The sequence below is a fragment of the Tachypleus tridentatus genome, chromosome 10, assembly GCF_004210375.1.
Source record: "Tachypleus tridentatus isolate NWPU-2018 chromosome 10, ASM421037v1, whole genome shotgun sequence".
Classification (NCBI taxonomy): Eukaryota; Metazoa; Arthropoda; class Merostomata; order Xiphosura; family Limulidae; genus Tachypleus; species Tachypleus tridentatus.
Genome location: NC_134834.1, coordinates 52,395,641 through 52,422,097, shown reverse-complemented (window position 1 = coordinate 52,422,097; position 26,457 = coordinate 52,395,641). Strand labels below are relative to the sequence as shown.

General features: G+C 32.1%; 1 protein-coding gene across 2 annotated transcripts; it reads left to right on the top strand.

Moving 5' to 3' along the window:
* The first annotated feature begins 1,656 nt into the window (after positions 1 to 1,656).
* On the top strand, positions 1,657 to 26,457 carry mRpS6 (mitochondrial ribosomal protein S6). Of its 2 annotated transcripts, none has more exons than XM_076461402.1 (3): positions 1,657 to 1,804; positions 17,049 to 17,188; positions 25,491 to 26,457. In XM_076461402.1, exons 1-3 carry the CDS (start codon positions 1,760 to 1,762, stop codon positions 25,738 to 25,740), a joined length of 435 nt encoding a protein of 144 aa, XP_076317517.1. In that variant the 5' UTR covers positions 1,657 to 1,759; the 3' UTR covers positions 25,741 to 26,457. The 2 variants fall into 2 exon arrangements, with proteins under 2 accessions (XP_076317517.1, XP_076317518.1); XM_076461403.1 differs by having other exon boundaries at positions 1,769 to 1,881.

The window sequence follows — 26,457 nt, the reverse complement described above, 5'->3', positions numbered from 1 at the left end:
AGCAGTGTAATTATATCATATTTCCTTTAAAAAAAAAAAAAAAGAACCGATATTTAAGAAGTATGACACAAAGGCTTGTAAAAAATTAAACACTTTCTAGGTTAATGAGTCTTGTTGTGGTTTATATTATCGTTTCTAATTCCCATTGTCATAGATTTTTCGTATGTTTTCAATAATATACTCCGTTTCTGCATTTCTCGATTTATTTTTGTTTTATATGCAGTGTTATTTTTATTAAAATTGATTCTTTTTTAAATTTTAAACGATATTTTAAAGAGCTGCTCGCAAATTATTGATATAATTATTTATTCATTTTTTTCCACAAAATTTAGTTGAAAGTACTTACCGATAAAATTTTCAATACTTGATACAAATTCATACATAACACATAAATACTAAATCAGACAGGGTTAATTTCCGTAGGCACTAATGGACGATTGTAAAAAAAACTCTCTGCAGTTTTGAACGTCATAAAAACTTTAGTGTGTATTAGATTTTGTTACTGCAGCATGGAAAGCACATTGGTTGTGAGCACTACATGACATTATATAATACTGACTATGCATGTTTGCAGTCCATGTGCTAATGGTTGCTCAGAAAAATATGGTCCAATAACATCACACTGTCACCTCAGCATCATGGAGATGTGTGGGAAATGTTACGTGTGAACTGTTTTCTGAAAAGATAATACAGCTGCGCATGTTGACGCTGCTAGAAATGATGAAATATTTGTGTGTTTCATCAGTGTGAAATATATTGGTAGACCATTTGTCATTGAATTCCAGTCTTGTCATAAACTACAAATCAAAATAAATTCGTTTAGCTTGTCTCTTTCAGTGCTTGAAAATAACGCAGCTTGTAAGGAAACACTTTGCAAAATTGAGCAAAACAAGCAACTGAAATTAGTAAATATAGAAAACAGGCGCCATGAGGTGCACTTTTGCACCCATTTTAACTTATGTCAGTTTGTTCAGCAATAGTTTTAATAAGTATCAATGGTCTACATTTACGTAGCTTTTCACACATGCGACCTGTCTCGTTAAATATTTTGGTTAGTTTACGCAAAGCGACACTAGAAGAATGCTTTTGTGTATGTTATGTACTCTATAACTACACCCTCTGGTATAATAATAATTCACTAGTTTTCCTCTATTCACAATTGTCATTTTGTTATTGGTTGAATAATATATATTACAATGACGACCCTTGTGGTAACATGTAGTATTTGCATTCGTCTGTGCAGTTTCACTTTCTTATATCACAATGTCTGTGAGATATGATTGGTTGTTTTTGTAATTATGCACAAAGCTACACAATGAGCTATGTGTACTATGCCTAGCACAAATATCGAAGCCCTGTTTGTAGCGTTGTAAATCCGTAGAATAACATGGTGCTCGTTGGGGATTGGGAGATATCATGCGCTGAAATGCGAAACTCTCTTTAAACTTATCTTATATATATACATTAATGAATAATTATTTACATATATTAGCATGAAAAGTTCAAACATGGTATGAATATTATCTGAATACAACAACGTAAGGTTTAGTATCAGTACATTTACCTTTAATTGTGCGGAAACTCTATAAGAGACAATACTATGTTAGGGAAGGTAAAATAAATATTACTATTTATTATTATTATCAACATAACTCAGCAGAGGGCGATAACAAATAAGACACATGCTTTTACAGTACGAAAAATGAGTTTGTAATTAGATAGAACATTTTGGTTGGATAGTATTTTTATCGATATAAAAATGCCTGGTTACGAGTTAGCACTAATATTACGAAAAATGGGCAGAGTAAGTTTTTTTTTTTTTTTTAAGTGAAGTAAAAGTACTGTTAATTAGGAAATTTGCAACACGGACCAAGGATGAAGGTTAATCTTTTTGATTTTCAAGAATCATCTCTTGGTTTAGTTTACTTTTTGATGTAATAAACTATGTATTGGAAGTTTTAAGACTAGCTGTCATAATAAGCGTTTCCCAAGGTGTGGGACTCGCAATTAGGAGGATTCAATAGTTCATTAATGCAAAAAATTTACCTCAGCCTCTTAGTAATTTGAAATTCAGGATACTTAAAGAGTACACGTACATTCTCATTGAATGAACTGTATAACCTAAAACACTAATAGTATGAGACTCATTTATCTGTATATTTGAAAAAAAAAAAAAAGAAGCAGATGAACAATATTGAAACTTACATTATTATAAGGAATACACCAAATTTAATTTACTGGTGAGTCTGCAGTGCATTCCTAACACAAATAGGTAATTTAAGAAACGGACACATCTGAATAATGTAAGTGCTTTATAAATGTGGCCAGGTTAAGGACTGTGCTGTCAGAATTTCTTAGACAGAAAACATGATAATCTGATTGCATGTCCCTAGTGGATTGTTTATATCCAACTTTAATTAATTGAGTGCAACAATAATAACTATTTTTACTAAATTGCATTAGTACAAGTATAAAACATACTTAAAAGGTGTAAAAAACTGGCTCAGGTACTGCTAGAATGTACTATTTTCAGCAAATAAAAGGTTTCTGATGAAGCATGGCCTTGTGTCTTTTGCTTCCAAAAGTAGCACCAATCTTGATAAATTTCTACCTGTGCTTCTGTCTACCAAACTCTGCTTAAAAGTTATCTCCATTATCTCTTGCATCTATAAATACTCTCAGTATGAAGAATAAAACAAAGAAATTTGGCCACAAATGAACATTCCACATTTTTGGTTTTCTCTTTTCCCAATAGAACATAACATAAAACTTAAAAGTCTTTTGGTTTGAATATTTCATCTTGTAAAACTATTAATTTTTTTGCAATTCAAAAATGTTATTTCAAAAATATGATTGCTCTGCTTATTGCCACATATCAAATATATCTTGCCCAATGCCAGCATTACATTAATAGGAAAACAATCATATTTTAAAAGAAATCCTTATAAAATTGCTTAAAATGGTTTCAAAAGATACAGAAAATCTGCAAAAAATTAAGTTTTGTCATATTGAAAAGAAATAGAAATGGTGAGTATTTGTTGTTTATGGGATGCGAATGAATAGAATGCATTTTTATACCCTCAAGGTTTTCATTTTTATGCCTTTTATACTCAGTATAAATAGATGATTCATGTAAACCTAAGAAGCTTTAATGAAATACTGAGCTGATTTGTTTCCTATTGTGGATCACAGGTAGTTTTTATGTAGCTTTGTGCAAAATTCAAACTAAATCCTATTGCAAAACTATTATACATTCCACTCTAATAATTTGTGTAATTAGTTTATTATTATGCATGCAGTTTGATAACATCATTAGGTGGCATTACATAAATGTTCAAATAGAATAAACGTAAACTGTCAAACAATACATTTTCAGCTTTTTATTAGACCATATGGTAGAACGTCATTGAATATTATTATGTTCTTTGTCACTCTCATTTGCTATTTATCTCTATAATATCCCTTTTTCCTTTTCTCGTGGATTTTCAAATATGGGAGGGCAACAGTTCCTAATCATTGCCATTGGTTTGGATGTATTTTTCTCTTTCAGTCAGTTTAATTGAAAAGATAAAAAGGATATATTTCTTCATGAGTTTGGCACTCCAATCATAATATTATTCCCAAGTGGCTAAAGCTTAAAATAAATAAATAAATGATCAATGTCAAGTTTGAAAAAATTAACCTTTTTTTTATGGAGAAGTCTGTAATGCTGTTGTTAAGATAGTTTAACAAGTAGGTCTTAAGGAAAATTTTAATATATTTGTACAATAATGTAAACTATTACAAACTTCATCCTTAAATAATTTTTATATTTATGTCATCAAACCATACTGAGGTATCATACTTAATTGTATGATATCTTTCCTTTGGTACTTTTGTTAAAAGTTTTACACTGTGGTCCTATCAAACATGGCTTATGATTTATTACTATTCACTATTGCAGATGCTTTAAGATAGTATATTTTATTGGGAATGGTGCCTGAAGTTCCCATATCCTTATATGGATTACAATCCTCTGACAGTTTTAGAATCCTTAACCTGTTCAGTGCTGTAGACGAGATAACTCATCCAAGTCAATCGGTAACACAGTGCTATGGATGAGTTAATTTGTTCTCAATAATACCTAACTTCAACGCTAGATGTCAATACCATACATGCATTTGACCTACTTACAAAATGAAGAAGCATTAGAGTTGTATTTTGAACTTGGTTCGGAGATTGAAGATAGCAGTGGCGATTCAGAAGATTCAGATTTTGAAGATTCTTTGAAAAATACAGAAATACAAGGCTCAGATGTTAGTGAAGATGATGATAACTGGCCAACAACTAGCACTGGTAAACGGGCGATAACACCAGGGAATAAACGTAAAATTGCAAGTCGTGGTAAGAACAGTTCCAAGAAAAAGTGCTTTAATGACAATGATTGGAATGCTGAATTCTTTGCATTGATTACAATTGTTATATGGGAGGGGTTGACTTATGTGACAGTGTGTTGCATGCTTATCCGAGTATGAGCAAGGCTGTCAAGTGGTACAAAAAAGTATTTTTTCACATGATGGATATAGCAGTGTACAATGCTTTGGTAGTTTACAAATCACTGGGAAACAACCTGTCTCTCCTGGAGTTTAGACTCAGTGTCATCCATACCCTGATTGAAGATTACCACATGCAGCACCAAAAATCCACCGAGGGCCAGCCTTCCTTGGTAAACCCCCTTTGCCTCACTGAACGTCACTTCCCAATACTTATTCCACAAACAGAAAAGAAAACATACCCTACTAGAAAATGTAAAGTGTGCTCTGACAAATCCATGAGGAGGGAAAGCAGATATGAATGTACTGATTGCAAAGTGGTTGTTTGTGTTGACCCCTGCTTCAAAACATTTCACACGAAAGTGAATTATTAAACATGACATGTATTTCAATACCAAAAAATGACATTTTGTGCATTATTGTTTTATGTTTTGTACGTATTTCTTCATTTTGTGTACTACTATAAGTTTGGCTTAGAGAAAAAATAGTATCTGTTGCTTATTTCCTTTGTTTTAAAAATTATCAATTTTGCTGAAAAAAAACTGGCATAGGAGCTGCAATAGCAGCTGAAATACTTGGCAGTTAATAGGTTAAAGTTTACTTGTATGATTTTCTGCAGAAGTATATGTTGAAGCTGTTTGTAGCCTACAAAAAAGAAGTTTGGTTGTTTGATTTCATTATCTATTCAAAGATCTTTCTCAGGAAAAAATATATTTGCCAGAATTATTAAATCTCAAATTTGGAATGTAATGAAAAGTTTTCCAATGTTTTGGGTAGTTTGAGGTAATGACAGAACAGAAGTGCATGAAATATGACTCAAAGAATATTTGCTAATTTTAAAATCTGAAGTCTGAAATCTGAGGTGAAAAACTCATGTGGCAGAATAATAACTTTAGCCTGGTTAAGTATATGAAATACTTGGTAGTCAACAGGTTAATGATGTTCTTTCAAGCCATTCTGTTGCATAACAAAAATGTATGATGAATTTTCAACTTATTTCCATGTGGTAATTTCTATCAACTGGAATGATCCTGGTAATTTCTCTGAACTCTAACCACCCAATATCTTTCTCAAAAAATATAATAAAAACTACATAAAATTCCATATTATATGGTCTTTGTAAGCATCTTGTAATGTGAAGTGATAACATTCTTTAACTTGTACTCAGTATTTTTATATGTACTTCATAAGTTAATAATATCTAACATTTAATAATGAATGTTAAGGTAGAAAACATGCATAACCTCCTATCTTGCCAAATAGTTCAATCTTAGCAAAACTACAGCATCATCAATATGATATAAAACACCTGTTAATATATATTAACTGCAAATATAACTCAGTTACTGGGTTTTCATTATCAGGGTGTAATGTTTCACAGTGTCTTACAACATTGCCCTGAAGCTCACACCAGAATATTAGATTGTTAAAAAAGTAATGGCATATTTAAAATTTTAACTGTATTAAGAAATAAAATTCAAATATGACTTTATTAATCAAAATAGGAACCTAGTGAATCTACACACTTTTACCAATAAGAAACAAGGTTATTCATACCATGACAATAAAACTTGAAGTCCTGGAACTAAAATGTTCTTTAAAGCCATTTTCTGCTGCTGCTGCTTTGTTGTTGGATCTTTTGTCCTTTAAAACATAGTCCAAATACTTGAAAAAGTGGTAGTCATTGGGTGACAGGTCTTGGTAGAAAGATAATGTTTTGCTTCCTATTTTGTTGAACTTCTGGAGCATCATTTGAACAACGTGTGGCCAACCATTATCATGAAGCAAGATTAGTCCTCTTTGATTAACTAATGCTGTCATTTTTTCATGCAACTTTCTTTTAAATTCTTCCAATTCTTGACAGTAAATCTCTGTAGTGATATTCTGGTCCTGGCTGAGCAAGCTGTAATGGATAATACTGACCAAAAACCACCATACAGTGATCATGATCTTCTGTTGGTGCAACTTTGGTTTTGGGGAGTGTTTGGGAGCTTTGTCATAGTTGAGTCATAATTGTACAGATCACTGTTATTGTAAAGGGTCCACTTTTCACTGCAAGTAATAATTCAATTAAAAAATGGATAATTTCTGTTGTGTAAAAAATAAGCATAGAGCACAGTTCAGAACAGCAGTTTTTCTGATTTTCACAGAGTTTGTGTGAAAGCCACTAGTTAAGCTTTTTCACTTTTCCAATTTGCTTGTGATAGTTTAAAGTTTTAAAATGCCAACACCCAATCTTTGAACCATTTTTTGAAGAGTTTGGTGCAGGTTTCTTTCCACTAATGCTGTCAGTTGGTCATTTTCAACAGTAGAAGGGTATCCTCTGCCCTCCTTATCTTCAAGACTCGCATCTTTTGGAGCCAATGCTGTATTATACATTTGGGGGTGGTTCCTTCACACCATGTTTGGTGATATTACAAGCTGTTTGTGATATATTATGACAAAGTTTCAATTCATATAAAAAATGATGTGCAACTTTTTTCTTTTCCATCATTAATTGTAAGTGTCTAAATACTGGAAATAAATTTCTAGAAAAGAATAAGAGCAATAATGAATAGAAGAAGGCTTTAGTTTTTCAGTGGTGTGTGTGTATATATATATATATATATATATACATGAAGCTGTAAGAAAGACAGGTTTCTTATCTCTATAAATGACTAAAATTTTAGTATGAAAATCCACTATTATTTTTCAAACAACATAGTAGATGAAGACTTGCTTTACCATATCACTTTGACAACTGTAAACCCTAAGCTACAAACACCCTTGACAGTGACATTACATTAGCACATATATACACTACTGACACTGTATGATATATGACTTAATATTATGATGTCACATTGTAGGCTTATCAAATTTCCAAATTGTAGAAATTATGGGTCTAGACACTGTTTAACATAATGCCTAAACCACATTCTCTGTGACATTAAAGCATAACTCCATGGTACGTTCAACTCATCATACAACATAGAATGCATGATTTAAGACTACTCAATATTCTATACAAAATCTTCATTCTGAAGGGATGTGAGTTTATATGTCTGGCTGTCTTCAGTTAGCAAAAAAGCAGGTATTGGCTTTCAATTTTTATTACAGATAATGAACACGAATGATAATAACTAAACTGTTACAGTTGGTGATTAAATTTGTGTTAAGTATTAAATAATATAAATAACTAAAAAATTTTGAATGTAAATTAATAGAGTGAATGATTTTATATTATGCAAATGGAAAGAGTGCACTACTACTGAATGCTGACATACTTGTGTATTTGGTATTATCCCTCGTAGTGGTCATTAATGAAAATGATAAGTAACAAAGAACTTAGTGCAAACCTAGAGATACACCATGTGTAAATTAATCCACTGTGGCTTCACCTTATTATTGTAAAATTCATACCTTCTGCAACTTATCTAGGGCTTTAGTTAAAATTTGAAAACTGTTCATACAAACTTTTGACAAAAAAGTGCTATGAGCACAAAACTTCTACAGAGATCCTAGGAACATTTTCCTGTAAAATTTTAAATGCTTTGTGGTGTAATCTATTGCATTTCTGATATGGATTTAATAAAGATTTGACTATCAATTTCAGGTTGAATTAAATATTACTATTTATTTATGGTTAGAATGCAGTTAGTTACCATAAATGCTAAGGAATCCACTGCCAATGTACTGATTGATATGAATGCTTTTAAATGAAAGACAAGTTGACAACAGAAGGACTACAGTATACTTTTATTATATGGTAAAGGACAAAATTGTTTATTTTCTCTGTTGTAGAAAAACATTTTGGATTGTGTTGGAATGAGTTTTGTATATTTCCTCACCTTGTCATCCATCTGTTCAAGTTTTTACATATCATGATAGAAAAAAATGCTCATTCAAAAGACAAGTGAATAGGTTATTGGTGAAAAGCTTGCACACAGCTAACTTTCAATCCATATAACTAATGTACCTTTTTGTCAATAGTGTCAAAAGGAAGGATTTACTGTGATTGGTGGTAAAAAACAAAACAAAAAAGCCTAAAGCCTTCTGCTTAGTGTTTAGCTGTGATTAAAAGTGCAAATGGAAGAGATTTCATAAAGTTATGAACTGGTTTGTTTAATGTTATGCCATATATTAATTAAATTATTTTAAATGTTTTATAGGTGGATAAATATTTGCACAAGTGAAAGAATGTCTATACATTTATCTTGGATTTGCTGTGTCATTAGGTTGAGTATCTGAAGGTGACTTCAAATGACATTTTATGCCTTCCTTGTTTCTATGTTTGTATGATTATATTTATAGAATTTTGTTCAGTTTAAGAGAATAAAAGTTATAACTTTTGGTTACTCCTTATTTTAAGTACTGTGCACAGTTTGGTTCCTTTGCTTCAGGAAAGATACTACCATGTTGAAATTATACAGACAGGCTATGAAAATTTAACCTGGCTTTTGGAAAAATAACATTTGTAAGTTGTTGTTTTTTCTCTAGAGGATAAAAAAAATTGTAGGACAGTATTCCTATAGGTTGTGGGTTTGCTGGATTGAGGCTTGGATGTACATATTTGAGTATTAAGAGTGTCAGCTTCAGATTAATTTGCTTTAGCAAAATTGGTTATTTATTAGTTATAAACTTCTGAAATGGTTTATTTTTTGATGAAGTAGGTATAATTGAATTATTTTAAACTTTTATATGATTGATTTGAATGTAAAAGGTAATTTGATTTTGATGTTTTAATTCCTTGTTTTATTAGATGAAGTGTAATCTCAGTGGTTTCAATAACATTTTGTCACTTTGCTTTTTTTTAAGTTCTTGTGTTTTATTTGCAGCTGACTTAATTTAGATGTAAGACATTGGATTTTATTGTTGCTCTAATGCTCCTATTAATGTTCTTTAACTAGACTTGTCAGATTTTTTAGTGTATATTTCTAATCTGCAAATAGTGTTTTTTTCATGACTGTGTTGATTTATTAGTAAATCATTTTAGTATTCAAGAAATGCTCACTAAAGATGAGTTCAGTAAATGTTTATGGGATAAAAACCATGTAATGTAAGGAACCCTATGCATACTGTTGAGCACATAACTTGAGTATCTCACCCTTAGACTTTATCAAAAATATGTTTGTCAACTATGGTGTCAACCCTAATCCTGAACACTTCTTCTGGTCTCTGTTTTCTCTCAGCTGAGATTTGTATTTTCAGTATTGAACCTCTTTCAGCTATGCCTGAGAGTGCTTGTGTTATGCAAGATGATTTATGTACTTTAATATTTATTTCTCCCATCTCTTGATTTTGTAGTTTAAGATAATTTTCAGAAGTAGTTCTATATCCATATTGCATGCTATATCTTGCCTTATTTTAAAATATTATGCACCATTATTAATTATTTATATTTTTTTTATTTAGGTTTACAATATGTTCATATGTCTACCTTTTTATCTTCTTTCTTGGATGTTAACCAAGGTCAGTTGGTTCCATTGTTCAAATTTTACTTTCTACTACTATTTTTTTTACTACTATTATTTTTTTACTACTATTTTGTACTACGATTATTTCAGAGGAATCCTATTCCCTTACTATTACTACCTTTTTGAGAATGATTTTTGTGATCTTCAGCTTTAAAACTGGCTTTTGTATGTTCCTTTGTTAGTGAAGCTGGTTCCTTCTTCACAGCAAACCTAATTTTTTTCTTTTTTTTATGACTGGGGTTTGTCTTCTTGTCATGCAGGTTATAAAGCTGCATAGCCAACAATTTTCTATTGCCACAAAAATCATGTATACCCTGTTGTCCCTATTTTTCTGTTTGTTTCTGAGACATGATATTCTGTGGGAATTAAGTCTAGTCTTCAGTTACCTGGCTTTTCCTTTTGTACCTTTACAATTTATTCACTCAGTTTTCTCTTCCTGGTGATGTATGATACATGTTTGCTAGCTTGAGTGTGGAAATGTTCAGACATCTTTGTCGTTTATGTCTTTTTTACTCTTTTCTTTTTTCTAGGAAGGCTCTGTATATATTATATACAGACACAGCTATCTTATCTGAGACTTAGGCTGGAAGAAATAGTAACCATTGTGTTTTGTTTGTTTTTTTCTATTAGTTTCTACTTAAAAATGGAATCTTCTTTTTCAAAGAAATAATTTGTTGGTTGCTCATACCTTATGATAGTTCTTGTTCCAGTGATCTTGTTTTATTACACTAACAAATTGGTTTGTGCAGCTGATTCATATTGTGTTGTTACCCTTTGGCTCAGTGGTACATCTGAAGGCTTATAAACCTAATATCTGGTGTTGGCAGAGTACAGGTGATTCCTTGTGAAGATTTGTACATAACAACAAACAAATACTCAAACTTTCTTATTTTTTGTGATGTTCACTTCCATACTAAGCATGAATTTCAAGTTACATCTCATCATTTTTGCCATTTGGCAATTGTTTTGGTTTCCAGGCCTCTCTACCCTTTAGATTTTATCACAGAAGCAGTTGGGGAGGAGAATATGCATGATATTTCTAATACAATATCTTGCATAGTTTCACAAAATTACTTTACTCAGCTAACACTTCCTTCTATTTTCATTGGACACTGCTGTCCTTTCACCTCCCACTTCTGCCTACCACATGCAAGTGACAATACAGCAGCTCCTCATATCTGCACTTGGCAGTAGTACTATATGAACAGTCTGGTTTTTACTGACCTAGTTTTTCTTTACTATTTAACTAAATTTTTGGGTTTTGATTTGATGAAAAGTTACTTTTTTTATTCAAACTCTTCTTACTTTTTCAGAGGATTTTTGCTAGCATATTGTGGATCCCATGCTGTGGGAAGTGGTGCCTGACAAGGTGTAATTGTTTTTGATAATCCACACTTTTCATCCTGTGACAATGCTAAACATCAATTAGTTAGTAGCCCTCCATATTATAGACCTAATATACAATTATAGATGCTGCCATGTGTTGGTTGTGTGTCTTAATTTTCTTATTATGTATAGCTAAACAGTTACATCACATGTTTAGGTTATTCACATACAAATAGTGTTCCATGGGACTGCTGGTAATTCTCTCTGGTGTTTTTTTCCTTCATAGATATATTCATCCTGGATTTTACACTCATGGACTAACATGAGTAAGGTAGACAGAGATTGCTGCCCAACTGTGATGCTTTGTGTCATTGAGACTTCCTACTGTGGACCTGATGTATCACTCCAGGTATAATCAGGTTTTGATTGATTTACTATGTCAACAAGGTAGCTCTGTTTTTCAAAATATGGTGTTGCAGTCTTCTTGACTCTCCAGTGCATTTTGTCCCTCCTTTCTTGTAGTGAAATCCTCACCAGTTCCTAGCCACTGTGGAGGTTGGACCATGGAGGCCTGTTCTCCTGAGTGATGAATCATACCACTCAGTTGATAGTAGAGCAGTGGCACTCTACGGGTGTTAATAGCATATCTCACTTCCTACCATAGACCTAATGTACAATTCCAGATGCCACTAGGTTTTGGTTGTAACAGTATTGTGCAGTCTTTCTTTTTTTGGTCTCGATTAGTATTCTTTAGAAGACATAATGCCTCCCTATTGTGGGCCTGATGTATAATTCCAGATGCCACAAGGTTTTAATTGAAGATCTTCACCAGACTCAGTGTAATCTGTTTCTGGTGCATTTTGTATTTCCTGCCTAGTTTGCATGGCTACCTGTTTTCAGGATGTCTGGGATTGGGAATAATTTTGACTGTGAAACAAACAAGCAGGATGATTTAACTAGATACAATACTTTCTTATGCATCAAGATTCTGTACTTATGTTGATTCATCCAGTTAAGACTATCACATGTACTTCTACTTGTGTTTGTCCTTGACAAACCAAATATTGCTCTTTCTCCTAGCATCTATTCACAAACTTAAATGTGTCTAGAGTTAAGATATTTCGAAAATATATATTTCATAATCAAAAGTAAAATTGGACTCTTGCAAGTTTCATGTACCTCTGCATTAGTCCTAGACACAGACACACACTCTACTCTCTACTATAGAACTCCATGAGAGGGTGTTGCCCTTTAAAAGTTGGCTGAGGGTATGATCTAGTGAGTGATATTACCTCATCAAGTACCATTATAGCATCCATGTACGTGTTTTGCATGGCATTAAAGATTTTACTTGATGTCACTGCTACGACCAGGATGGGTTTCATCAATGTTTTTTTTTTTATGTCTTTGTGCTACAAATGCACTGTTTGTCTGGTATTGAGTTCAACCTTATGACCAATTTGTGTCTTTCTTTCTTGACTTTGAAATAAATGAGAAAGATACATTAATTTCATATAATACCTTCTTATGTATCAACATTCTGTACTTGTATTGATTCATCTGGTTAGGACTTTCACATGTACTTCCACCTGTGTTTACCTTAGACAAACCAAGTACTGCTCTTTCTCCCAACATCTCTGTTCACCAATTTAAGTGTACCTGAAGTTGAGATATTTTGAAAAATATATATATCTCATCAACAAAACAAATCTGGACTCTTGCAAGTCACATACCTTTGCATTAGTCCTATATGCAAACACACACAGTTCTATGCTAGAACTCAATGAGAGAGTGTTGCTCTTTGAAAATTGGCTAAGAGTATGATATAGTGGCTGACATTGCCTCATCATGTATCTTTATAGCATCCATTTACATACTTTGCATGGCATTAAATATTTCACTTGATGTCTCTACAACATCTAGGATGGGGTTCATCCATGATTTATATTTATTTATTTATTTATATCTTAATGTCCCAGATATACTGTCTCTACAATATTAAGCCTATCTGTATGGCCAATTTGGGCCTTCAATTTCTCCTTGAATACCCACTAATTTGATTTCATTGTTGTTCTGTAGACATCTTAAATATGGATGAAGATCAGCAAGTGCTTCTGTAGTGTGTTATTTCATAATACATTGAACATAGTATCCTAATTATCTGTTTGTCATCATCTGTATACCATTGTGGACTTTGTCAGTGCTATATACAATTATTGCTTACAAACAAGGGCATCACTGACAAAGAGGTATGTATGCTGCTGAGAAGACTGCATTTTCTTTTTACAAGTGTACTTTAGGTCCAGTATTATTTTCTGCAAGGTTGGCTCATTCCACCCTTTCTTAGTCCAGTTCTAAAAGTTTGTTTCTGCTTCTGAATTCTGCTGAGACTTTGCTAAGTTTACCTTTTATTAGTCTGGATAGCTTATTCTTCCACCATATAGTTGTAGTTCATTAGCTCTTATCTCCTTTATAGTGTGGATATCATGACTTTCATTATTTCAAGGGTAAGTTGTCTGAATTGAATTATTAACTCTTATTTTAAAATGAGTGTTCAATAGGAACTTATTCTGAAATACTTTCCTTCCTTCTCTCCACAAGTGAATTTACATCATAGCTACAAACATACATACTTCATGGCAAAAATGTACAGTTTATGCAAGATCAACTGACAGTCACATGGAACTTGGAAGAGTGAAATATTATGGCTGAGCAACATATGGTATGCAAATACATAAAGGACATTTGGGAATCTTCAGTCAAATATTTTGTTGGCAACATGAGTTGAAACTCAACAGTCAAACACTTTAGCATATATAAAAGCTTCATCAGCATTTATATTAATTCAGAACTCTGAGCATTTAGATTGTGCTCATTCTTTAATTAAAAACTGATACCTTTTAAGATTTCTGTACTCTCACCGTTTCTCTTTAGGGCTGTATTTTTAGGTTGAATGGTGAAGAACTAACAGTTTTTTATTATTTCTTACTTAAACCTGCCAGATAAGTTTTATAGCTCTATTGTTAAAAATAATGTACATATAAAGGTTTTAATTATACATACTTTTGAAAATAATTGTGGAAGTAATGAGGAGGAAAGGTACAAAAGATGAATTATATGAAAATGCTATTCCTTTATTGGATGAAAATGAAATGTGCTGGAGCACATTCATTTCTTGATAGTTTATACTGTGAGTAGTCAATGATACTTCATGAAAAAATAACTGTGGCAAGGTTTCATTGTTTTGTAGAAGCTGTGTCCAAGACTCTGAATGAGGTATGTGAAACTAGCACATTAATTATAAAGTTATTTGAGGTAATAAACCAAAACTTTCCAAAAGCTTGGTTAAGTATTTCAGGAAAATTTCTTCACAAGGTTGATGATAGTTGATCTTTCCAATAAGTTTTGCTGTAAATACAGGGACTAATATTACCTCAAGTCTATTAAGATAAAAATTATCATCAAGCAGTCTTGATGAAAATATAGCTGCTTGAAATTTGTTGTTGAGGAAATGCAACCAAACCATAAGATTGAAATGGGCATAGAATCACTTCCTCCAGAGAAGCCCAATTTCACAATGTTCTACAACAAACAATAATTTGTTTGGCAATAACAAGAAGAACATTACTACAATCGTTGTACTTCTGCAATAAAGCCATAGTGAGGAATAACTGTAAATTTGGAGCTGTGTCCTAGCCTACAGCACTGGTGATCTACAGAATATTGATGTCAGTCTGATTTATATACACGTATTTACTGAGTTGGGCACATCATGCTATTTCTTATGAACAGAGCTCAGTTGATAGAAATTCTTCTTTCAAATAGACAAAGATCCAAAGTGTGTAAAAATATGCTGAAATAATATCTTGATGACAAAGAGATTGACAAAGTCCATGACTTGACCTGTGCAAATTCTTAATGTAATAATTCCTGAGGCTGTATGAGCTTATGGAAGAACTGAGGATGTTAAAAGACAACAGGAAATTTGCTTGAATTGTATGGAGTATTGCAGGACATTTGGAACAATATTTCACAAATTATACATGGATAAACTGCATGTAGCATGAAAACAAGATGCAATATTCTACATAAAGCAACTATAAAATAGTTCATTATACATTTTATATGCTTTCTCTTGTATTTTCTGTAAAAATGTATTATTAATAATTCATCATCTAGTTGTCATTTTTCATTGTTTTATTTTTACTTCTATATGTGTATTGTGAATTTTTTTCCATTATTGTAAGTATGTATATATATAAATATGTGTTTGTGTGTGTGTGTGTATCTTAGTCATTTCTAAAACTTACTTTTTCTTACAATTATATTTTTCATCATATAATGGGTTGAGTAGTATCATTTAAAATTGATATGTGGTTTTTGTCATGCTAACTACTATTATTAATTGCAAAATCTGAAGTTGCATATATTAGGTTGTTTGATCAGTCTTAGGTTAAAGTACGATGTATTTACATACCTAAATGATAACACATGGTTTGAGTTGTTGACTTAACAGTCTTGAAGAGTTTCCTTGGATTATTTAGTGGATGATAAACATTTAGTTTGATACAGTATGTGTGTGTATTTGTTAAAAAATAGTAGTAAACCAGTTGTGAAACTGTTTGAGTACCAAATTTATTTTTGACACTTTCTTGAGTACATGTTTTTGTACTTCTGTGAAACCAAGTGCATAAAATTGTAAAATGGGAAATTACTGGATCTGTGATGATGAGAAAATCCACTTGTAGAGAAAATTATATATTTCAAAACAGCTGGTATGGGTAGAGAAGGCACTAATAGAGGAGCGAACAATGTTTTGACCTTCTTCTGTCATCGCAGGTTCACAAAGAAAGAAAGGGTTACTGACCAGTCGCTGACCACATGTTTGAAGGCAGTTGTGTAATTGAGTGTTGGAATGTAGAGGGCGTGCTTAGATGTGATCAGCTACTGGTCAGTAACCCTTTCTTTCTTTGTGAACCTGACGATGACTGAAAAGGTCGAAATGTTGTTCGGTCCTCTATTAGTGCCTTCTCTACCCATACCAGCCATTTTTAAATATATAAATTACTGGATCTGAAAATAAATGAAATTATGAAGAGGAAGAGAAGATTATTTGTGCTAACTAGGTTGCTTTACATCACTAAAATATTAAAACCAAACTAAATATAAATCTTTATAACCATATATATATATATATATATATATATGTGTGTGTGTGTGTTTAATAAAATAAAATAAATCTAACAATGTATACATATTTATCACATCAGAAAGATCCCTTGCTTCAAGTGTCTCATTCATTCAACAGAAAAGGATAATTTTTTCATGTTACTTTACTGATGCATAAGGGTTTATATTTTTCAGTTTATAAGGAATATTTTCCCATACCATATGATGTCATAGCATGAACCTTTCATATCTTACAGAAATCATTTGGATATATATAAAAATTATATTATTCAAAGTTAAGAAGGCTGATGATGTTAACATCATGTAACTACATTAATAAATTTGCATAATATTTGATTATAGGTTCTATATATCTGTTACAAAGCCTGTACTGTTATTGTGTTATTCATTAACTTTCTTAAAAAAAAGTGGTTAAACTTTTGTGAGCAACTGATTTATTTAATATTTACAACAAACTGGATTAGTGTACAATAAATAACATTTAACACAGAATTTTACTGATTATGGTAAAAAAGTTGAAATGCATGACTTTTATTATTTACAGCCAGAAGTGATAACCACATTAAAACGAACTGGACAAGCTATTTTTGAAAAGGGTGGTATTATCAGGAAAATTGAAAACCTTGGTACCAGAGAACTACCTTATCGTATTCGTGTACATGATCATTCACATACAGAAGGAAGGTAAGGTTTTTTTAGAACTCTAATTTGTTTAAAATGTAAATGCATATGTCAAAAGCATGGCATTTTATTGGGGTTTTGGCTGGAGCATTGTGCCTTCTGTGAAAATGAAAAATGTTACCTTCTGTGTCTTGCTTTATTTGAAATAATTTTGTATACATCCATCCTATCGAACAAGTACTGTTAATAATATATTTCTGATATGTGCACTCACTGCCATGAACAGATAGTTATTTTCCTCTTGTATCACATTTTTACTTGAGAGACTTGCATACTCACCAGCCTTGTGTAAATTCCCACCTAAAATTCACATTATGCATCATGCAACAAAACTCTCCAAGAATAGGAGTGCAACAAACTTCCTTCTACAAACTCTTCCTTTACATTTACATGTGAAATCCTAATGTTCTTCCTTGGCAAAGTTGTGTTAAGATGTGCTTGTCAATATAGAAACTTGTCAAGGTTTTACACTTTAACTTTTCTGTGTCTTTAACTTGTTAACAGTATGAATTCACAATTTAATGTTAAGTATTCATCTACTGATGTGAATGAAACTAACACTCAGAATGACAAATTTACAAACAGTTCTTTCATTTTCTTCAATTACGTATGGGTTTTCCTGATTAATATTATGTAGTAATTCCTCATAATTTCTTTGATTTTTCCCTCCCCTGATATTTCCATCTATGTAACTTCCTTTCTAGGAGAGCTTCATTCTTGAAATATTATGCCATGTCTTCCATACCTGACAGGTTCCTGCCTACTGCCTTTTGTCCTTTTCCTTGAACATTATTAGGTTGTTTGAAAAATGATGGCTGATTCTTATATCAAAATTTTAGTCATTTATAGGGATAAGAAACCTGCCTTTTTTATGATTTCATATATACCATTGAAAAACTAAAGCTTTCTTCTATTCATTTATGCTTTTGTTCTTTTTAAAACTTAATTTCCAATATTTCAGATCCTTGCAATTAATGATGGAAAAAATATGTACATCATATTTTTCTTTGAATTCAAACATGGTCATAATACACCACAAACAGCTTGCAATATCAATCAAGCGTGGGGAAAAAGAACCATCTCCAAATGTACAATACAGAGTTGGTTCCATATTTTTCATGATGAAGATGTGAGTTTTGAAGATAAGAAGAGCAGAGGACATTCTTCTGTTGTTAGAATCAACTGAGAACATTAGTGGAAAGAAATGCATGCTAAACTGTTTGAGAAATGGCACAAGAATTGTATGATGGCATTTCCACAGTTTCAGATCATCTCAAGCAAATTAGAAAAGTGAAAAAGCTTGATAAGTAGGTTCTTCATGAACTCAGAGAAAATCAGAAAAATTGATGTTTTCAACTGTGCTCTATGCTGATTTTGTGCAACAAAATGACCCATTTTTTGATTGAATTATCATCTGTGATGAAAAGTGGATCCTTTACAACAATAGAAAGTGTCTGGGCAGTGGCTTAACCGTGATGAAGCTTGAAAATGCTTCCTAAAGCCAAAGTTGCACCAACAAAAAATTATGGTCACTATATGGTGGTCTGTGGCTGGTATTATACATTACAGTTTGCTAAACCAGGGCCAGAATATCATTCTAGAGGTTTTCGATCAAGAATTGAAAGACAGTAGCATGAAAAAATGCCAGCACTAGTCTATCAAAGAGCACCAATCTTGCTTCATGATAATGTTCAACCACATGTTATTCAAATGATGCTCCAGGAACTCAATGAATTGGGTTATGAAGCATTTCCTCATCCTCCTTATTCCCCAAACATTTTCAAGCTACTGGACAACTTTTTACAGAACAAAAGATTCAACAACAGAGCAGCTGCAGAGAATGACTATGAAGAATTTTTGAGTTCTAGGACTTCATAGTTTTATTTTAATAATATAAATCAGCTTGTTTCCCATTAGCATATGTATGGAGATTCAATAGGTTCATATTTTGATTAATAAAATTGATTTTGATTTTTTTTTATTTATTAAAATTAAAATTTAAAATCTGCCATGATCTTTCAAACAACCTAATAAAACTCCTTTGCCCTAATCTTTTATGACTCCTCAGATCCAGCTTACCTCCAACAGTTTTGAAGCTATTGGTTATTATTCTTACTTCATCATTGTCCCCACAATAGACTAGAGTCTGATGCTTCATCATCAAACTCTCCATCAGTTATTTTTAGGTTGTCCCTTACTTTTAAATGAAGAATTTCTTCTCTCTCAATAGATCTTTGCAACCAAGTCTATGGAGGACTAACATATATGTAAGAGAGTCATTTCTCCATGGTCTGATAGCCCCTGCTTGATGGCATTACCTCTTATTTGTCCATGGGGAGTATGTTTATTAGTTCTGTACTCTTCTATTCGTATTGTATTAGCCTCATGTATTTTCAGTCATATTATGCAAACTTTTGCTCATTATCTATGATAGCTGAGACTAATATTTCTTTTTTATATGAATGACTGACTTCTTTCCCACTACCCAAGGAACTCTCAGATGAAACCTTCATTCTTCTTTAGAAGGCTGCCTTTGCTTATTTTATTATGTGTTTTTTCTTCTTTGTACTTGCCACTCCTTCCTCCTGTATAGACTTTCTATTTCCACTTCAACAGATTAAGATCATGTGTTAGTATTTCAATGAAAACATTATATAACCTTAGAGGAGAAAAACTTGTATGATCAAAGAAGAGCTAGCAAGCTCCCTATTAAGTGAATTGTGCCTATATTAACATGAAATTAGTTTGATCATCATGAACACTTGACAGAATATCAAGGAAGTTCAGGATCAGATTGAAAACTCAATATTCTTTGTCAGTTTATATAACTTTTGTATATAAATCATTATTTGTAATAATTATTTGTATTAACTCTTATTATAAATTTTATTATTGTTTGTGTATTAAGAAAGAAGACTGTGTATCAATATTGTGGGCAAACATCATAAATTTGATACATTTCTACATTTAATTAACTTCTAAATTATAATTACAATTTTGCTCTGTTTCAGGCTATTTGAAACTAATATGTAACATAATAAATTAGGGGTTTGTGTCTGAAATTTGAATGAAAGACAAAATTTGTTCTAAATTATGATTTAAATCCAAATTCAGTTATCAGTGCCAACAAGATTCGATCATGTTTAATTATCAAGATTTTCAAACAACTAGAAAGAATAACAAAAGTGAAATGCTCAAAACTGCCAAAGTTTTAGAACTATAGGTTGAGAAATCAGTGAGAAAAAAATGAACTGAAAAAACATATTAGTGAAATACTAGTTGATGATGATTTCTGGTCTGAAGAAATATTAGAGGAATACCCTAGTGTCTCCACTAACAATGTAAGTTAGAAATCCAGCTTGAACTCAAGCAAATATAACTTGAACAAACTTGAATTGAAGCTCAAAGAAAAAATAAATGTCTGAAGGCCAAACAAGTCCAAAATGAAGCTGATAAAGAACAAACCCTTATCAAAGCCAAGAAAGACCAAGCTCGTATCATAGTGGAAAGAGAGCATAAATGCCTTGAGGTTAAACAAGCCTGTATTGAAACCAAGAAAAAGAAATATGCACGTAAGAAATGGAAATTAGATTATAATCCAATCAACCAGAGCAAAATGACAACACTAAACTAAATTAATACATTAAAATATCACCATTTAATGGAAACAAAGTCTATAAATGCTTCCAGCATTTTGTCTAAACCATGGAATGGCCCACTGGTAAAGCACAAGAACCTTATACCACTCTCAATAGAAGATTGTACAAATTATGATAAGGTTAAAGCAGCTATTTTCAAAGCACATGAGTTAGTGCTGGGAGCTTATTGCCAAAGGTTTCAATGCTATCACAAGCAAGATAATCTATCTTATATGGAGTTTGCCCACAAAAAATGTGTTTATTTTGATTGATGGTGTAATTCTATGCATATTTGCAACAGTTTCAATAAATTAAGACAGTTATGTGTAATTGAGGAATTCAAACATTGTGCAAGTGACAATCTCAAACTTACTTTTCCTAAAAATAAATTCCTGCCATCTGAGCAAAAATTTGTATCTGTTCAATCCAATAAAGTTAAGAATTTGTCTGAAAAATCCAGTTTCTCTCGTTTGAAATTTTCTTACACAACAGACGGAATAAAACTGTCAAAACCACCAAGGCCTGTTTATCACTTTTGTAAAAATACCTGGTCATGTTATGTCTGATTGTTAGCATATGAAGAAGAAAAAAATAAGAGGAGGCAACACTGATGCATTTGACACCACACAGACATAATTTCACCAAATCACCTAATATTGCTGATTTGACCACTGATATAAAGTCTGATGTAGTCAGTGTGGAATTTAGACTTTTTGTGACTGTTGATTCTAGGTCTTTGACAGTTGACATTCATAATCCCATACCCATATGTATTTTATGTGTTACTTGGGCAACTAAATCATTGTTGCTAGAAGGCATATTGCCTTTAGATTCAAGTTTTGCCAGTGATGAGTCTTATTGTTCAGGGTATTTTAGCTGGGTTTGTTAATATTCCTCTTCATAACATTTATTTAACATCAGACCTAGTTTTGGGACCAGTTATGGTTGTAGTAAGACCTACTCTGTCAATTGAGGGTGTATCGTTATTGTTGGGAAATGATTTGGCTGGGAGAAAATGTGTTGCCAAACTCAAAATAATTAGTGAGCCAATCATTGTTTCATCTGAGGATGATGCTATTGTTGAGGATAATCCAGATGCATTTCTCTTGTTTGCAGTGATTGGAGCTGAGGTTAAGAAATTAAGCCAAAAACAAGTGATAGACATGTATTTGAAGGACAATATTATAATTGTTTCAGATATTTTTTGGATCCAGCAGGGATCTTGTGAATAATTGTCCTACTGATGATTTCTTGGTGAGTGACAATGATGAACTGGGGAATCTGGTTCACCTGGCAAAGTTCCATTTGATAGAAGTAAGAAACAAGGAAAGGATTCACAGATCTCTTTACTGTTTGAACATGCACTTCCAAAAGAGGAACTGGAGTAAGCTCCCAATGGTTATTTTTTTCAAACTTGGTGTGCTTATGAAGAAATGGAGAGCATGTGCATGCTTTATAGGATTGGGTTATAGTTTACCAAATATTTGTTCTGAAAGCATAACATTCTGAAATATTGAGAATTGACCATGGAAGGTCATTTATATGTGAACAAGACGTGTTAAAATCAGGAGACTTTTTTTGCTCAAAAATTAGATAAGCAGTTTCCCAGTTTTGTAAAACTTGTCTTTCCTGTGAGTTGGTCAGAAAACCTTACCAGCAAATTCCTGTTGCTCCTTTTAAACTTATCCCATCTTGGGCTTTTACCAAAAAGATAGAATTTATGCTGATACACTTTCAGGTGCTGTGTAATTTTATAATTATAAGGTTATTTGTATTGATTGTGTCGTGTTCTGTCATGATTATTGAAGTTGTATATTTCTTTGACAAAGTATTTTATATTTAGTGTATTGTTTGCAATATATATATATATATATAATAGTTAAAATTGTATAACATCATTTTACAATTTTCTAAGGAAGGTGTGATGGATTTACTGTCATATATTTATTTTAATTTCAATGTTTGTTTCAGTTAAATATATATTTAGAAATGCAGGTATTGTGAAATTCCTGTCTATTCATTGAAGGCTGTAGAAGATATTTGAGTGTAAGAATCAATAATGTGCTATGTGTGTATGTAAATTCCAGTGATTGTCTGTACTGTTGCCTTAGCTGAAATTTCTAGAAATTCTCTTTCCAAGCTTATAAAATGTAACCAACACAATGCAAAGAGACTATATATATTTGTGATTTACTACAATTCATATAATATACTCTTCAAAACAAGAAACGCAAAAGGGATATTTTTTGTATTTTAAAGAGAAATATATGTAATAACGTTACAAGCTCAGAGTATGTGATGTTACACGTGTTAAGGCACTGATTGTCAGACCAAAATGACAATAAAAGTTGTGCACTTTGAAAACGGAGGAAAACATCGGATTTTTCGCCAAAAAGCATGCGTGTCCAATAAATTTGTTTGAGAGATCTGCATGTTCTGCAAGTGCAACATGTGCAAAATCCTTATAAAAGTGACGGGTTCTCGGTTTCCATAGCTCAATGTTAAGCCACCGACACGCAATACAGTTACGCCAAGACTGACTGAAGCACAATGCAACAGCGCCATTGGTCGCTTGGAAGCAGGCGAATCTCGATCAGATGTTGCCAGAGCTGTGAATGTCCACCCAAGCACCATCACAAGGCTATGGAATCATCACTAACAACATGGATCAACTCGTGACCGTCCAAGATCTGGTTAGACCTCGTTTGCAGGATGTTGACAGATTTGGTGGTGGCAGTGTCATGATGTGGGCTGCCATCACCTACAATGCCAGAACAGACCTTTTGCACATTCGAGGGAATCTTGCGGCTCAACGATACATCGACGAGATTCTTAGGCCCCATGTGCAACCCATCATGGTGAACGTCAACGACGTTTTTCAACATGACAACGCCCGTCCTCACACATCAACATCAACGTTCTTCCATGGCCCTCCAGATCACCAGATTTAAACCCCATCGAACATCTTTGGGACGAGTTGGACCGACGTCTTCGACGGCGACAACCTCAACTGCAGACTCTACCTCAGCTTGCAGCAATTTTGCAGGCTGAGTGAATAGCCATTCCACAGGATGTGATTTGTCATCTCATTGCTTCCATGGGCAGGAGAGCCAAGCAGTTATTGATGCTCACGGGGGGCATACTCGTTATTGACGTTGAGTGACGTTAAACTTCAACTAGTGAGTGTGGACTTCGCTTTTGCAGACTTTGGATGTTCAGCAGTGAATGTGCAAAGTTTCACACATGTATACAGAACTACCCGGAATAAACTTGTTAACAATTTGTCTCAAATTTTGCCTTTTGCGTTTCGTTTTTTGAAGAATATATAAACTTCAAAAGTTATAACTGTGATTAATGCTCATTAATCACAAAACTACAGATATTTTACCAGGATCTATTACAATTTCAAAAATTACAAATCATTCAACTTCAGCAGATTAACAATGGGCATTATTTTTACGAAGACATTATATAACTTCAGTGGAGAAAAACTTGTGTGATCAGTGTAGAGCTAACTAGCTCCCCAGTAAGTTATTTGTACCTGTACCAATTTAAAATTAATTAATTCATTGTGAACCCTTGATAAGATATCGGGTAAGTTTCAGATTGGATAGAAGACTCCATATTATTTGTAAGTTTGTAAAACGTATTTTCAGATCATTATTTGTAATAACTGTTTCTATTGAATGTTATTATAAATTTTGTTATTGTTTGTATGTTAAGATATATTTGTATTAAGAAAGAAAACTGTGTATTAATCTTGTTGGCAAATATAATATAGTTGATACCTTTCTACATTTAATTAACTTCTAATTAATTTCAATTACAATTTAACTGAGTTTCAGGCTATTTGAAATCATAGTTCATATCAATACAGACTTCCATCAACTCCTATTCTTTAGTCAATCCTGATGCTTTAACAGTTGAATGTCATTATTTATACATTTCTTATTCACCTTTTTTTAAATTTCAGTTTATTGTTGTTTATCAGGGTATACTTAACCCAAATTACCCTCAAACTAGGAAAATGGAAAGCATTCACACCATCCACCCATGTTCAATCAGTGCCCCCTGTAGTTTTTGTTTTTATATAAAAAATAATAATTTATCAGTTTAATTTTTTTAATATAAAGTAACATATATAGAAATTTTCTGCCATATTTGATGATTTATGTTTCTCCTGCTTAAGACAAAACAGTTTCTAATTATTAAAGCTAGGGAAGTAGAATATCAATGGATTCTTCACAGTAGTGTGTTTATTAGAGTTAACTTTAACTTCTGATCAGAGCAGTGGTACAGCTGTATGTATGCAGACTCACACTGCTATTGTATAATTTTATTCTTATTTCAAAAACAACAACTAATCAGACCAAGCTACTTAATTACAGTAAAACTAAAAATCAACCTGAAAATGAGCATAACTAGTTAAATATATTTTTCTTACATTTTTCCTCATGAAAATTAAAATGCATTGTTTCATCAGTTGGGTAGCCTCGCCATTATTGACATTTTTGGCCGAAGATTAAATGCAAAGTGTTATTTAGTTTTTATGCAACTTAAAGCAACATACTTTTCTGAGTTTAATAATTTAAAATTTCTGTACACTGTATTTTTTTTCATGTGTAACTGTTATTTTCATGGAAAAATAATTATTTATTTATTTTCAGTTACTTTCTCTTCAAGTTTGATGCTCCAGCTAACACTCTGACAAGTTTACATGATTCTTTTTTAAGAGACATTGACATTATAAGGCCGTCAATATCAAAAGTAGAACCTGTTAATTTCCTTGAGGAATGTACCCTTGAAGAAGAGTTACAGCCACCTGCTTACAGAAATAGTGTTCAAAAGTTATTGAAACAGGGTAGTAAGAAAAAATATAAAAAGGGGTTTAAAAATCTTGCTGATGAACATATTTAAAACAGTAATATTATTATTATTATTAGGTATGCTGGCAATTTCCAAAAAAGTAGTAGGCGTTGAACTTAGCCTTGAGTACAAATACTTCTATCTGTGAATATTGGTAATTCTATAAATTAACATTTTTGTTATGTAAACCTATATCAGGAAGATCATGAAGTGTTTTGTATGAACTAGTAACTGTTACTTGAATTTTGAACTATGTATGTTTTTTTTTTACATTTGGAATATGTTCAGAGAAAATCTTAATATTTCTTCTCAAACTTGAACCTGAAGTAAAACTAATGAAAATTTGCTTTAACAGAAATTACAATTTTAAGTATTTGTAAATTCAAGTGTCTTTTTAGGATTTCAACTGAATTTATTGGTACTTCACTGGAACTCTTGTAACTTTGTCATTATACTTTGATAGTATTTTTATTTTTGAAGACATGATTATAGCAGATTTTATAAGTGCTAGATAGTTTTTTTTTATTTGTTGGTTTTAATCTCATTTATCATAAACAAACAGAAATGCAAGCAAGAAATTAATTTTGAATTTATTCTTGACAGAAATTATTGTCATTTATATGTGAGGGGCTCTCTAAAATTTAAAATCAAAGAAGTTGAAATTAGTCATAGAAATTAATTTTACTACAAATTCAACAAAATTATCAACATAAGTTAAATGCTAGATTGTTTCTTTTACAATAATAATAAAAAAATTCTCAGTTAAAA

Excerpts from the sequence above, each read along its gene's own strand:
- mRpS6 (XM_076461402.1), top strand. The coding sequence starts at position 1,760 with ATGCCTGGTTACGAGTTAGCACTAATATTACGAAAAATGGGCAGA. Across the intron at positions 1,805-17,048 it reads TATTACGAAAAATGGGCAGA|CCAGAAGTGATAACCACATT; the intron begins GTAAGTTTTTTT and ends TATTATTTACAG. Across the intron at positions 17,189-25,490 it reads CATTCACATACAGAAGGAAG|TTACTTTCTCTTCAAGTTTG; the intron begins GTAAGGTTTTTT and ends ATTTATTTTCAG.